The 12,356-nt window shown below is 42.1% G+C and overlaps 1 protein-coding gene across 4 annotated transcripts in view; it reads left to right on the plus strand.

Moving 5' to 3' along the window:
* The first annotated feature begins 1,291 nt into the window (after positions 1-1,291).
* Positions 1,292-12,356, plus strand: part of ANKRD29 (ankyrin repeat domain 29) — a 33,488-nt gene continuing 22,423 nt past the window's right edge. For 3 of the 4 annotated variants that reach the window (XM_074897749.1, XM_074897751.1, XM_074897748.1), the window contains exons 1-4: positions 1,292-1,399; positions 6,706-6,816; positions 8,683-8,781; positions 10,821-10,919. In XM_074897749.1, coding sequence (XP_074753850.1) covers positions 1,379-1,399; positions 6,706-6,816; positions 8,683-8,781; positions 10,821-10,919 — 330 coding nt within the window. In that variant the 5' untranslated portion in view covers positions 1,292-1,378. The remainder of the gene's footprint in view (positions 1,400-6,705; positions 6,817-8,682; positions 8,782-10,820; positions 10,920-12,356) is intronic. The other variant, XM_074897750.1, reaches the window with a different exon arrangement.

Below are 12,356 nucleotides of genomic sequence, written 5' to 3' on the forward strand. Positions count from 1 at the left end.
TTTTGGCTCATGAATGTGAAAAGATTGCCATGTTATTCACAATAGATTGAATAAATACAGGGGTTTTCCAGGGGTGAGGCAGGGAGCATGTACAGATTAGTAATATTTTCCTCTATCAGTGGGTAAACATCACTGTGCAACTGGATCAGAGCAAGGATGACTCTTAACTATGCAATTGACTGAGTTTATTCAGTATTTTTAAGTTTAAGAAAAAATCAGAATGATCATCTGTGTTTGTATGATCTTCTTGGTAATTAAGGTGAGGTTCACACCAGGCCATACATTCTGAGATGATCTTATGCTATTAGCAGCTTTCATCTGCTTGCCTACGGTTTGTTTTACTGTATGCACAGATGAATATTGCCTTAGGAAAAAAATCTGCAGAAAATCCTCCACTTGCAGATTTGTAGAATAAACCATTTGGATCTTAGTGCAAGGGTTTTCTCTCAGTGCACATGCGTAATTTTCTCGTGAATGGGATTTATGTGTGCACATCAAAAGAAGAAAATCCCTCAGGGCTCAGTTGAAACCAACAATAGCAAAGACATTCGGGAATCTCCCACCAGAGCATGCCCTGTTTTGCCTACTCGATATCACGCAGACTTTGAATGAAATCTGCGGCAGCCAGGCAAAACAGGACATGCATTGCTGTTATGCTTAATAATTTCTGAAGATTTAAAATTAAGGCCTTAAGAATTTACTGTCTTCCTAATGGGAGCGCATCACCCATGGGAGATAGCGTTGGTGATGGCGGATGTGTGTGAGATGAGGGAATGCTCACCCTCATGGGCTTGCACGGCTGCAGCGTGAGTGTCCTCATACCGATCGATACCTTTTGACAGTTTTTTCCAAGCTATGAAGGGAAAACGCCGTGAAATGCAAAAGAAGTGCCATGGAGGTGGCATTAGCTCCGTGAGGAGACCCAGGCTGGGGTGGGGATGCCTGAGGTTTGGACCATTTCTGTGCTGTTTTTCTGAGCAGTGGAGGCCACACCTGTAGGTCTGAACCGGAGGAGGAGGCGCTGTGGGTGCCCACCGTGGGGTCTTGCTTCTCAGGATGCTGATGCTGGAGCAGGGGGTGTGGGTGGCTGCGGAGGACGCGTGCCCGCTGATTTAGTATAATAATAATAAACAATAATAATTAATAATAATAAATAAGTAATCCCTACACACACATACACCCCCCACTTTCTCCCCCAACAAGCCTTCAAAGGGGAATTACAGCCAGAAACCCACGAGCATCAAGTCATGCGGGAGGGAGGCGCCGGCCCTACGTCGCGCCCCGCCCCGGCCCCGCGCAGCCCCGGGGCGCGGATCGGCGCGGATCGGTGCGGAGCTGCGCGGAGCAGCGCGGAGGGGCGCGGAGGCGGGGCGCTGCGATGTGCAGGATGTCGTTCAAGGTGAGCCGGGCGCTGGGGCGGGGAGGGGGGGGGATGCGCGTTTGGCCTCTCGTTTGTGCTTGCCTTGCCGGCAGCCTGAGAAATGCTCCGTTATATTCTTGGACTTAGGGATTTATTTATGTTTTTTAGGAAAAAATGGGGTGTTTGAGGGCGGAAGGAAAGAGGACAGAAACGTCCTTCCCGGGCTATGGGGTGCCCTGGGAGTGCTGCGGTGGCAGCTGATGGAGCGGGTGCTTCCCAGCGCTGACATCCCAAAAGGATGCGTGGTTCGGGTTACATAAACTGCAAGCTTCCATGAAGCTTTTACGCCGGCTTCAGGGTGGCCAGGCTCAGCGCTGTGCGCTTTGGTGCAGTCAGGAGCCTCCTCTTCACTTTTCCGATCATTTCTGCTAGTGCTGGTTGTGTAATAGTTGGGAGGCAGCGTTTATCCGTGCTCTTCGTTCAGGCTGTCGTGGCCACTGAAGCCTGGCTGGTTCATTCCCTTTTCTGTCTGTGATTCCTGTCACTTTTTGTACTTTTTCCATCCAAAACCAGACAAGAGCAGTCATTTTCAAAAGATTGCCTGAAAATAAGTTTTTTTAATTTGATGACAGGATTAAAAAAATCAGTTGGCAAAGAGAGAAGCTAGCAGCAATTTACTGATGCTAATGGATAGTATTTATGCTAGCTGTACATCTTCTTCCCTGTTATGCACTTTCTGGATGCTGTGCTTGCCCTTCTCTTATTGATCACCAGCTCAGTGCCAGTCCTTTGCCATGTTGCTTGTGTTGCATTGCTTTATTTGACAGCTCGTTCTCTGTACTTGCCTCTCACTCCTGCTAGTGTGTCGCTCCCCGGGAGCGCTCGTGCTGCAGCGATGGCATCGTGTCTGTCGTTTGATGGTGGTGCAGCAGGTGGTTCCCACCTGCAGTTCAAGCCCTGATGTGGCAAGGAGCAGGGTACCTTTGCTCACAGCACAGCTTGGCCTGATGCTGGGTAGTGAAATCTCTGTGGTCATCCCCTTTTCGGTCCTGCATTGGTTTCATGCCTGCTTTTTTTTCCTTAGACTGTCTCTAAGTAAGAATGTCCCTCCATGATGTCTCTTGAGTTTTTTCCCACCTTCATTTCTGACAAGCACCCACCCTAAGGATGCCAGCCCTATGTGCCTGGTGGTGCCAGCCCCTTTTTCTTGCTGCCTTCTCCTTTTGTGGCCTCCTTGGGTTTTTACCTTGTCTTGCAGGTCTTCTTTTCTGTTCCATCACTATCAGCTCCTTTTCAGTGCTCTACTCACTTTCTATTTCCTCAAGTACTCCCATTCAAGGTAGCTCAATTCCTGCTCCCTCTCCCTCTGGAGACCGCAGCCCCCACCTCTCTCTGCTTTCTCTCTTTTCTGTCTTTTTGCCTGGCATTTTCTCCTTCTCCTAGAAGACTCTGTACTTACCTTGGATTCCTGCCATCTCTGTTTGCTGCTGTCTATTCATGTTACTATTCTCCTGTCTATTCATCTTACTGTTCTACTTAACCATGAAGTAGCATTTATCTTTCTTTCTCACTGTCTATACATATGAATACCGTCTCTTCTTCTACAAGCTATTGCCTGTCTAAATTTACATGTATATCTTGAATGACCTTTCTTTATCAGGATCCTTCATGTAAGATGCATTGTTATCAAATGAAGTCCTCTCTCTTTCCTCTGAAGTCCCATTAACATTTTCCATTGCATTGTTCTTGATCCTGATTTCCAGTTCTTCTTAAAACTTTTTACTCAATTTCTCCTTTCCATCAGTTTGGAAACTGAGAAAGAAAGGGGAATTTCCTTGTATTTTAACAGTACAAGGAACAAGCTGCTGAGCTAGTGTTCTCTTTCTCCTCTGTTTTCTTTCTCTTTGCCTATTGCCTCTTTTCTTTCATCTTCAAGATCCCCGTTTAAGAACTGTAGTCTTCCTCCTCAGCTGTTCCCCCACTGTGACCTGCCTCTTCTCTGCAAACAGTAAGTCAAAGGTAGAGCAGGGAGTGGGAGCTGCTGATCACAGCATTTAAATACTTTCCCCCTCAGTATTCTTAAGATGACACATACAGATACATAATCACATTTTATTTTTTCTGTATTCCTGCATAAAAATGCTCTTGGCAGATTTATAACATATATTTTCCTCTAGGCCATTTTTTGAATAAGTATTTTTGCTTAATGTCAACACAGCATGAATATAATGCCAGCTTTTCATCTTTGGGCTCTTGGAGAAGCATATCAACAACTGAAATGAATAGCAGAGACAAAGTTTGAAATAATACTTTAACGATATTGATGAAGGGGAGGAAATTGTATCCTGAAAGTTGCTGATGCTGGAGCAAATGACATAATGAAACATGTCATTTTCACCAAAGCTATTAGCTAATCACTTTTTCAGATATTTATTATGTTCTGTTCCCAGACTGTCAATGCTGAGGATCAGTTGTTTACTTTAAGGAAGCTTTAGGAGCAGACTAGCTTTATAATAAGAATTACATGAAAATTGTATCCAGTTAATCTCTTGAAATTCAACGTTACCTCCCCCTAACTATCTGATGAGACAGGATTGAGTTCATAACTGAACAACAGCAGTCAAGGTTTATGTCACCTCCTGCAGTTTAAAACCCATTTATTGCTCAAAAATTATTCTATTAATCCCTAAATAGTGTCTTATATTTTGCCTACCAGTGATGTCAGTGTTGTTGATACCGCCTGAAAATGAAGTGCATAGAGGTACAGATTCTTGGTTTGAAGAGAAATTACCACATGGTACTCCTTGAGGCTGTTCTTGTAGGGTGCCCAGATCATCTGAATGATTTTGTACATTCTATTTACCTTAGCAGGTAAAATGACTCAGATTTGTGTTTGCTTTTATTATCTAATCACTACATGGTTGATGGTCTGAGTGTGCTGTATATTCTACTTTTATACAAGGACTCCCCAGCAACGTGAGGGCATGAGAGGAAATACAAGTACTGATAATACAGTATATAATATAATATAATACATTCCAAACTGGGTCAAAAGCACCACCGGGAAAAACCTGATTTTTTGTCCTTGATGCACTGGAAAATTCTTCCATTCCTTGGGTCTGATCCAAAGTATGAGGACAACATTGCTGGAGAGCTATTGTAAGAATTACAGGGGAAAAAAAGAGATAGGAATTTATGACTCATAATGCTAAAGACTTTGGACTCCTACTTCCAGACTAGGGTAACACTGGCAACTTAATTCTCTCCTGATGTAAGCTGATGATAACAGGTAAAGAGTTCCTGAATATTGATTCCAGTTCCTGCCTACCTGATCAATAAAGGTGTTGTTGTATTGTAGGCATAATAAAATGCAGTCACATTGCTACTGTGCCTTCATAATGAAAACCAGTTTGGATGAAATAAATCTCTCCCTGTATGGATATATTGGCATAACCGAAAGCTTTCTAAAACTTTAAGTGATAGAGTGAGACAATAAAAGGTAAGGAATTTGATTTCCCATTCTGTAAGGTCTAGATAACTTTCTCCTGCTTTCCACTGAATATCATAATAAAGACAATAAGACAATATTCCTAACTACCAGCTCTACAAATAAATATCTGCTAATAAATCAGAACAAAAAGGGCAACATGGGCCACTGTGTTTAGGTTAGTTGTTTGCTTTTGCCTAAAATTTTAGTGGTAGGACTACTGTGTTGCCAGCAAGGAGGGTATAAACTGGTAGCTCTGCTTTGATCAACATTATCTACAGATTCACCAGGGAAAATGTATTAGCTGTAAAAGGTAGATCAGAATTTAGCCTATTGCACTTGCTGAAGTTTTCAGACTTCTGCTCCTGTGTGTGCTGGTACAAGAAATACCGCTATCAATTTATAGGAGGTGTCTTATAATTTATTGAATGGTTGAAACTTCTCTCATCTCAAACAGCTGCCAGTTTTCCAACCTGTCAATATTAAAAATGCAACTCATGGAAAGTGCTCAAGTGCAATAGATCTGGGATAGATTCACACAAGATTGGTCCTGTGTCTGCCGTTTCTGCGAGGTTTATTACCTGCATGTCAGAGAAGGAAGCAATTTAAACTCTGCTCTATGCATGCATTTTAAGTATTAACCATAAACCATTCAATCCTGATTCTCTACCACATTACACGTGTGCATTGACATTTAGACATGGAGAAGTGTGTATTACATTTTCTGAAGCAGAATGATTGACTTTTATATCTACTCTGCACTCTGTCTTATCCTGAAGGAAGGATTTATTGGAGAGCAAGGCCCCCGGGTATTTTTGACACTGTTTTGTCTAAGATGTCTATTGGTGCAATGATGCTTTACTAAACTGTTGGTGGTTTTGGGCCTTACTAAAAAATCAGTGGCATGAGCCTGCTCTAGAATAAGTGCTGTTGCCATTACAGTGTTGTTTCCCCTCCACACTTTACATGTTGCAGTGATTACCTGTCAGGGCAGCCTTCTGGCAGCTGCCTGCATGGATCAGATAAGGAGGTCAGGAGAAAAGTCTGTGTCTTTCTGCTGTCCTTCTCCTATGCTGGGCAGTCATGTTTTGCACCTACCCAGAAGTCACACTGTGGCATTGTTTCTAGGACTAAGAAAGTCTCGAAAGATTATTATATTACTACTATTTTGTTTAACAATGGCCTGTGTTCCCTAAATTTCAGCTTCCCAATTTTGCCTTACATATTGCCTTGCATACCTAGTAAATGAATCCCTAAGTCTATAGACAGCAAGATTTTAGCATTTTTTTCTGGAGCATCACCCAGGAGATATCTCAAGTGCCCACAGTTACAAGATGTTATTCCAGGGAGGAGACAGACCAAACACTATGAGAGATGCATGAGTGATACTTTTCCTGTATTGGGACTCTATATGCAGAAAAGAAGGAGATGGCAGAGAGCTAACCTGAAACCCATCCTGCAGCAGGACATGTCAGCAGGATGATTCAGCCTCTCTAACTGTGCCCAGCCCCACCACAGAAGCAGACAATACAGGTACCAGTTAGCACGTTGTTTTCTGTGATGTTTCCCTGGGGATCTGGACTGGCATTGTCATCTCTCATTACAGAGCAAGCAAGCTAAGAGTCATAGGCTGCCATGGACACGGGGAAGACGTGAAACAACATGAGGTAGCACAGGGAGACTGATCTCTTTAATTGCACAAAGAAATTACGTTAGCTTCCCTTCCATGGTCTGGTTTTGAAAGAACAGCACACTAAGCTGAAACTTGCTTGCCTTGAACGTAGAATTTGCATGCATGTTTGTCCAGTGTACCTTCCTATGTGTTTTAGTTCTGCCTTTTGGGTTTTTTTTTCACCAGAAAGAAACACCACTTGCCAATGCTGCGTTTTGGGCTGCAAGAAAAGGAAACCTGGCTCTTCTCCAGCTGCTGCTGAACAGTGGGCGAGTAGATGTGGACTGCAAAGACAGTGTATGCACACAAAGCACCTATATCCACGGCACTGATTTTAGATAGCTTTCCATAGCCCACTACACTGAGGGTGTGGCAGGGATCTAACATGAGACATTTGAGAGTCTTATGGCACTTAGGGGTGATTTAAAACTTTCTCTTGTCAGGAAGCAAGTTTGAAACTCAAGATAAAATAGCATGATGATTTACATCAGTGGCAAGGGGTTAGGAATTTGCCAGCGCTCAAAAATGTGTCTTACACAGTTATTTGTGGTGCTGACATTAAAAACAGAGATCCTAGCACCTCGGGCTTCTCTTTGCAAGAAAATGTCATTGTAGTAATAGATCATGGTGAAGAGTCAACTCAATTGAGCCCAGGTAGCAATGATTCTGTCAGCTAGCAGAGCTCTCATAATTAGAAGAACTGCTGGCCTAACATTTTCCTCCCCCAGCCGGTATCTCCTGGACTTGGCACCAGCAGGAAGACAGAGTAAGGTTACCAAGCAAATAGAAGCCCAGACACGTGACAGATAGGATTCATGGGGATTTCCTTACTGTAATCTGTAATTGGCACGGGTTGCAATTAGTTCTGAGATTAGAAATAGCTTTAAAACACAGATAATGGCTATGTCTTGCTATTCTGCCTACAACGTATGGAGAGGTGCTTGATTGTACTAAGCTATGGCAAAAAGCAGAGGGAAACCAAGGTTGAGAAGTTCCCAGTTTTCTTTGGTGCTGGCACTGATTTACTGAGAGTTGTGCCCGTGTTGTATAGGATTAGTGCCACTTCCAACCTGAAACATGAACCTGCCACAGCTTCTCTCACTTTGAATATTTTCAAAGTGCAAGAAATTTTCTAAGCCCATGGACTTCAAGCTGTCTTTTAATTTTAATTTCGATTTCATTTTTGTCCTGTAGGCAAGTATTCCTACAGTACTTCTGGAGCTAATGCTATGACTGTCATTCTGATAGGGAGGGAAGAATGTTCAGATGGGGGCATGAGATAAATAGGGCAGAGATTGATGTAAAGAAGTAAGATCCACTACTGCTCATTTTTTCTCAAAAGATGGATAACTTTGATCAAGAATTTTTACAATGCAATATAAAATACCCTGATTTATTAATTACATCAGGCATACACATTTTCTAGACTAAAATATTTTTGTCAGATTAAGGCTGCATGCTTCATTTTTGTAATGTCGTCTTCCTTCTTTAAATTGAACTGGTGTGCATGAATGTTTTAGAAGGATGAGATGCAACCTTATGCATATGGTTTCTACACATTGGCCATACACCACATGCATATAATTTAAATCTTACTTGGTTCACTGGAGCAGTGACCTTATGATGTGCTGAGGGAACTTGAACACAGTTCTGGTGTGGAAAGTTGTCTCATGTAATGGGAAGAGTAACAGAGTGAGTTTTTTCTCATCATTTAGATAGGGAATTAATATTCAAATCACCTGGACCTTACTCCTGACTATGACTCAGAATTAAGTGACTCAGCCAAGTCACTCAGCTCCTGTGCCTAAGGTTATTCTTCTGAAAATGATGCAAAGGTCTTTTGACATCTCTGATAAAAATGCTGCGTATAAACAAAAAACATTCTTGTTATTCTTGTTGCACTTATTTTGGGACAATAAGGCAAAGTCATTGCTTACATACTTGAACAGTCAGGCCTGATCACTGCAGGCAAGTCTGTAATGGTTTTGCTTTAACAGCTGCTAATTTCTTATTTTCAAAGTATTCTTGATAGTAAGTTTTAAATTATAGCAAGTTTTTCAATGATCCTCAGCTTTCCAGAAGAGGTGCTGTCTCTTCCAGACAGCCTGATTCATTGTTGAAAGTGTTTGTTGAAGATACTGACTTGTTTTTCCTTTCTTCCAGCTTGGCACTACAGCTCTGATGGTAGCATCTTACTATGGCCACATAGATTGTGTACGGGAATTGGTGTTGCAAGGAGCAGATATCAATCTGCAGAGAGAGGTAGGAGAAGTTCTGCATTCAAACAGGGATTGATTAAGTGACCATTGGTTTATTACAAACAATAGAAGAGTGTTGTCTGTTGCTTTTTGCCAATTGCTTATTTCTCAGTTGCTGTGCAGTGCATGTATAAACAGGGTCAAGGACTCAGATGTCTGGAGATTATAATAGAAAATTAGATACCAGTGTTACATTTATAAATAAATCATCAAAGATTTCCAGCACATCTGGTTGATCATGGGCAGTTACATCTGAGATGTAACTCCTCCAGGGTTACACCATTTATGCATCTGCAGTTTTACTTACTGGCACAGTAATTTCCAGCTCTCTGAATGGGATAAATGATAAGGAGAAGTCCTTTATCTTTTGATTTGCAGAGTCTGGTCATTAAAATTGAGTGGATACCATTGCTAGCCCTGGGGATTATTTTGACTCAGTATGCTTTGGAGTTTCTACCTCTTAGTCTGAGCCAAGTCATCTCTAATGATCACACAGCTTAATCACCCATACTCTTCCCTGCATCTCTGCTTTGCATTCAGGTCATCTCTTGCACCATGACATGCATGCTTGTGGAAGGGACAATGTCATTAGCTAGTTTTGGGAAAGTGCCTTCCCCTCATACTCTGTGCAAATGATTGTAAGAAGTACCTGCAGCCTCTCTGGTCTGTACGCTCGTCACTTTAACAATGAAAGCCAATGTTTCTCACTTTGCTTGGTAACCTGGAACTAGAGCATTAATCTCATGCTGACATCTGCAAGTTACTGAGTCAGTGAATGCCATGTTCGATGATATGTTTTTGCACTTACTGGCCTAAACTTGCTCTAACCATGATTGTCAGTGTCTGTCAGTGGGGTCCTGTTCCAACAAAACATGTATTTAAACATGTCCCTTTCCTTACGTAAATATTGCTTGAAAAGCAGCAACAAAAGGAAAAGTTGAGAACAGTTTCATAGAGCTGCCTTTGAGTATTATTCAAGACATACTGATTCAGCAAGACAACAAAAAGAGAAACACTGAAATCCTCCAAAACCACTCTGTTGCAGAGAGAAAGCAAAACAGATGCAGTTTAAGGCCTAAAGACCAACAGCACTGTTCTGAAATTAAATCCACATACTCAAACCAGTGCTGTTGTACTCTGAAGTTGTTGTGAAGCTCAGGGAAGTGAGAGCCCCATGACTGTATCTGGGAGAGGGTGCTCTGAAGTTGTCTCAAGGTGCCATGTGCTATTGTAAAGGCTTTTGGCAGTGGAGTGAATTTCATGTGTAGCTCTCTTTTCCTGAACATTCTACATGGGATGAAAGAGCCCAAAGTCAGGAAAGCCTGCTTGTCTGTCTGCCCTTCCCTTTCTCATCCTCTTCCTTTCCCTTTCTCTTCTGTCCAGCCATTAAAATCTTACGTATTCATTTTCTGGGTCCTGGTTTACTCACATGTTAATAACAGTATTTGAGTGAGTTTAAGGGAAAGCAGGAGTTGTAGGACTGGTTATAGTTGTTTTCAGGCTGCTTGGCTGCATGGGGATCTACTGCTGCAAGAGACAAAGGATGACTTACGCCAACAGCAGTCACATTTGGTCAGCAGAGAGTCAAGCAAGGTGGAGCTCTGCTGTACCAAATAACCACTTCCCTGGTCTTTCCACACCTTGATCGAAATCCATCCCATGCTCCTATTTGTCTCAGGTTGTGGTGGCAGGTGGAGTAGGGGTTGGTTTCAAGTTGGCTGTTCCTCTGTTGTTCTTTTCTCACTCTGGGCTTGCTTTCCCGATCTGGTGACTGGGTAGAAGTGAGTGAATCCTAAGAGGTCCATATTAGAAACTCCATGTAGAAGCCCCTTGCAAAACTTGTATGATGTTGGACAGATTTGTCAGTGCAGTGAGGACAAAATTGACCTAAGATACCTAGTGTCCTCTGAAGTCCTCAAAATCATCATGTCTTTGCAGCTGGTATTCAACTCACCGTGCTCAATACTTTTAATTTGTAACATCTGTACTTTGGCCAAGTGTGTTATGTGTTTGGGGATTTTTTAATCCATTCTTTCCTTACAGTCAGGTGCAACTTCTCTGTTCTTTGCTGCACAGCAAGGCCACAACGATGTAGTGAAGTTTCTCTTTGAATTTGGAGCCTCCACTGAATTTAAGAATAAAGTAAGATGATGGATCTATTTTTGCATGCTGATACATTCTGACAACCAAGGCTGTTTTTTCCTATTCCCATGAAACATGACATGGCAGCAGAAAGATGATAAAAGGATTTTCTCACTTGAATATTTTCTGACTAATATGAGTAATACAATATATTGTGAAAATATTAACTTGGGAATAGCTTTTACTACCTAGACTTAATGGCATAAGTTGATCAAAGATCAGTCCCTTACTAGTGATATCAGCCTTTCCTCTTAAGCCATCCTCCAATACAAGAAGAAAGGGCCTTTTTGTACATATTAGTTAGGATCCCATTTTAGCTGTATATGTACTTCATTTGCATAGACTGATATTTCATCTACATTGTGATGTCTCTGCATACCACCATAGGACACATAAGAGTATAATGGCTTCAGTCCTCCCTAAATTCACATTTATGCATCTGTGACAAGAAGACGAAATGCACCTCAGAGCTTCTATTTCTTTGTTCAGGCAGGTTCTTTTTCAAAATCTTCCTAGAATAGCCAGAAGCACAGACGGCAGAGCCTGGGTCTAGTTCATTACCCGTCATGGGGCGAACAGTATCAAGAACAGCAGTTCATCACTGACAGTTTCTTTGCTCAAGGCAGTAATAGCACCTCTGCTTTCAGCAAACAAAACCAAAAGCAACATATTTTAATTAAATATTCTTCTTGACATACTGGCCACATTTTGGAGCATTCCCATAATCTCGGGAGGATACTTGCCAGTCACCCTGGGATCCGTACCAATGTGTTTGAAGGCAAAGGGATAGTTCTTTACCCCACTGGAACTAACTTTTCAATGTATTATATTCTGTGATTTCAATGATTCCCTCAACCCATACCTGCTTTCCAGATTCCCTGGAAATACAGGCTTTAAATACTAAGGGAATTGATGGAACATCAGAGACTCAACTCCTTACGCTCCAGGGACTAAAAATCCTGAGGTTTTGTGGCCAGAGTCCACACATGCCCATGAAGTAGGATTCCAGTACTCCAAGGAGCTATGCTTGTAGAAAGCAACTCTCTGACCACAGCAGCAATCAGTAAATTTAAAAACATGAATGAAATTGTGGCTTTTTAACACAACACAGAGTGCAGCTGTGGAACTTGGCGGTGCAGGACATTGCAATGTTAAATACAACAGCTGGATTTTGAAGTGCTGGATAATCTCATGAGGAACAGAGTTATTGGGAGAAGCTGCACATTATAATAAGGGTTGCTTCTCAGTCTTTTATTTCAGAGTACAGGTGAGGGTTGCAAGATTCAAAGGACCATCTTCTCTTGCATTCAGCTGTATACAATTGGGTGAGTGAACTTACACTGTCCTTTGAGTCATCTAGCCTATAAAAAGGCCACAAAGACATGCTGAAGGAGCAAAGGTATCCCAGGCGTAGGAACAGCCTGGACTACTCACTGC

This window comes from Athene noctua, chromosome 2 (assembly GCF_965140245.1).
Source record: "Athene noctua chromosome 2, bAthNoc1.hap1.1, whole genome shotgun sequence".
In the NCBI taxonomy this organism is placed as follows: Eukaryota; Metazoa; Chordata; class Aves; order Strigiformes; family Strigidae; genus Athene; species Athene noctua.